The sequence below is a fragment of the Lathyrus oleraceus genome, chromosome 5, assembly GCF_024323335.1.
Source record: "Lathyrus oleraceus cultivar Zhongwan6 chromosome 5, CAAS_Psat_ZW6_1.0, whole genome shotgun sequence".
In the NCBI taxonomy this organism is placed as follows: Eukaryota; Viridiplantae; Streptophyta; class Magnoliopsida; order Fabales; family Fabaceae; genus Lathyrus; species Lathyrus oleraceus.
Window position 1 is genome coordinate 482,512,350 of NC_066583.1, and position 2,173 is coordinate 482,514,522.

General features: G+C 43.7%; 1 protein-coding gene across 1 annotated transcript; it reads right to left on the minus strand.

The window, feature by feature from the left end:
* Positions 1-1,006: 1,006 nt before the first annotated feature.
* On the minus strand, positions 1,007-1,732 carry LOC127081458 (uncharacterized; the record flags this gene model as incomplete). Its single annotated transcript, XM_051021709.1, has 1 exon — positions 1,007-1,732. A coding segment is annotated over one exon (726 nt), but the record flags the coding sequence as incomplete, so codon positions are not given.
* Between the last annotated feature and the right edge of the window lie 441 nt (positions 1,733-2,173).

A 2,173-nucleotide genomic window follows, 5' to 3' on the forward strand; every position in this document is an offset into this window, starting at 1 on the left:
GACGTCTGTAATACATTGGCTGACTTAAAGTAGTTTCGGTTCAATTGTCGCGTACAATTACGTCAATATGGCCTCTCCCAGTTGGTTTATTGCTCCAGCAGGAAATTGAAGCAAGCATACTCATCACGGCATCCATGCCGCATACAATCTGCACAAACAATCCACATACGTAAACTTCAGCATACCCTGCATAATTCTCTCCAGTGGGACACCAACAAGTTCAAACAGTGAGAACTTCGGCGCCGGTTAAAACAAAGACAACGATGCATAAACCAGTCCCCATACATTCCACCTGTAACTTATCTGATTGTTTAGCCATTGGCCAAGACAATCCAAATCCTCACACTGTCTATGGATTACCAAACCACCAATTAAACAGAAACGGAAGAAATGGAGGTAATGGTGAGACTCCTCGAGGTCTAAAAAGCAGGAATAGGTGATGGTTTTAGTGAAACATAAACAAAATCTCAGGTTATTAGTTCTGAAGATGACTCGTCTCGATTTTGCATGCAGTTGAAATACAAGCCTCCTTGAAGGAAAATTCAATATCCTCGTTCCAGCCGGTGCACAAGGATGTTTTTAATATCAGCACATGTTAGAACAAAACTGAACTTAAACCTTCAAACAAAACAATAGGCATGACAGTGCTGAAACTGTTCGGAGAGCTCTTCATCTTGGTGCCAATGTTAAGGTGATTATCGATGATCAACTTGCCATAGGAAAGGAGACTGGGAGGAGACTTGGAATGAGATCTAATATGTACCCACCTGTTACCGTGCTTGGACAAGACAGAGGTGCGAGTATTGCTGCACTTCCAGTTGAGGAGCTGATTGAGAAGGCATATGGATTTGCTGGGGTATGAGGATCATGATGTCCCAAGTCCAACTTGGCCAGTACTGCAGCAGCAGGTAAGGTACTCCTTGATGCATAATGGTTTTCACACTACAGCTCATGAGAGTGGTGGTTATGTATGACTTGGTCTTTATTGTCACAACTGATGGCTTTGCTAACAAGATGATAGGCTAACACACTCCAAGGCCTGGCACGGTGTGCAGCTAGTATTGGTGCAATCCATGGCTTGTTGTTGCTGCTCTGGTGGCAGGGAACTCAATTGCTCCGGTGTTAGGTTCAATACTTGTTGCAGCAAAACAAACTCCACGTCAGATGGAAGCTGTGAAGATTGTTGGTCAGGGTGCCGCGCTTCTGCTTTAGGAACTGCAGGTGCAGGTAATAAACTACTTCCAAGAACATGGGATGATCCTTTGGAGACAGGCACATCTGAAGTCCCAGAAGCAAGAGAGGATTTCCTTCCGTCATTCAATCTAGTGAGCTTTAACGGACGAGTGAAGGATTCTGGAATATCACGAGTCGTGCCTATATTCTCTAATCCCGCGGACATGTTTGAATAATTACTACTATTTTTGGTCCAATCCTCAGGAGCTTTGGAAGATCTATCACCTTCCTTACTAAGTAACTTGGAAGTACCAGATGACATGGAGGGGTCAGCCTGAAAGCTTGCATCTGGACGAACCATTTGAAGATTATGCGAGACTGTTGAGCTTCCAGCACGTACCAGATGCTGAAGGAACGAGGCATGCATTTGCTGGTTCATCGCAGTTGAATTTACTGGCTGAATTGGAGGCCTAATCGACAAACTTCCCAAAGTTGGGGGACGTGCGGAAGGAAGCATTAAATTATTCTGCCCTGTTCCAGGCTGTACAAAATGGTTGCTTTGGTGGTACAAGTTTGTTCAAAGGGAATTGCTTCAAATCATTTGCTCTAAGTTCAGTCATCACGCCATGACCTTATGGAATTCAAGTTTCGACTTGGCAGCTGCAGGACCATGATGACAGGATGCTAGTACAAGGTGTGTCAAGGTGAGTTCAAAACCATAATTCATGTGCATTGCTTTGCCAAATCAATCATGTATGTACCATGTTTGATCATGTGATTAGGGTATTTGGTTATTGATGAATGCAGGGCCAGTTCAGCAGGGTAAAGGTTGGTGTTCTTGTTTGCTGAATAGGTTTTGGTTTGCATATCTGCTGGTGTAAACTTCATGCTGCAAGGTCAGTTGATGTTACTGTATCCATGTTGATTCAGTTTGACATTTGGTTTGAAATATGTCTCATAGTGTTATGGTGTGTCGTGGCATTGCAGGTTACCAACTGAT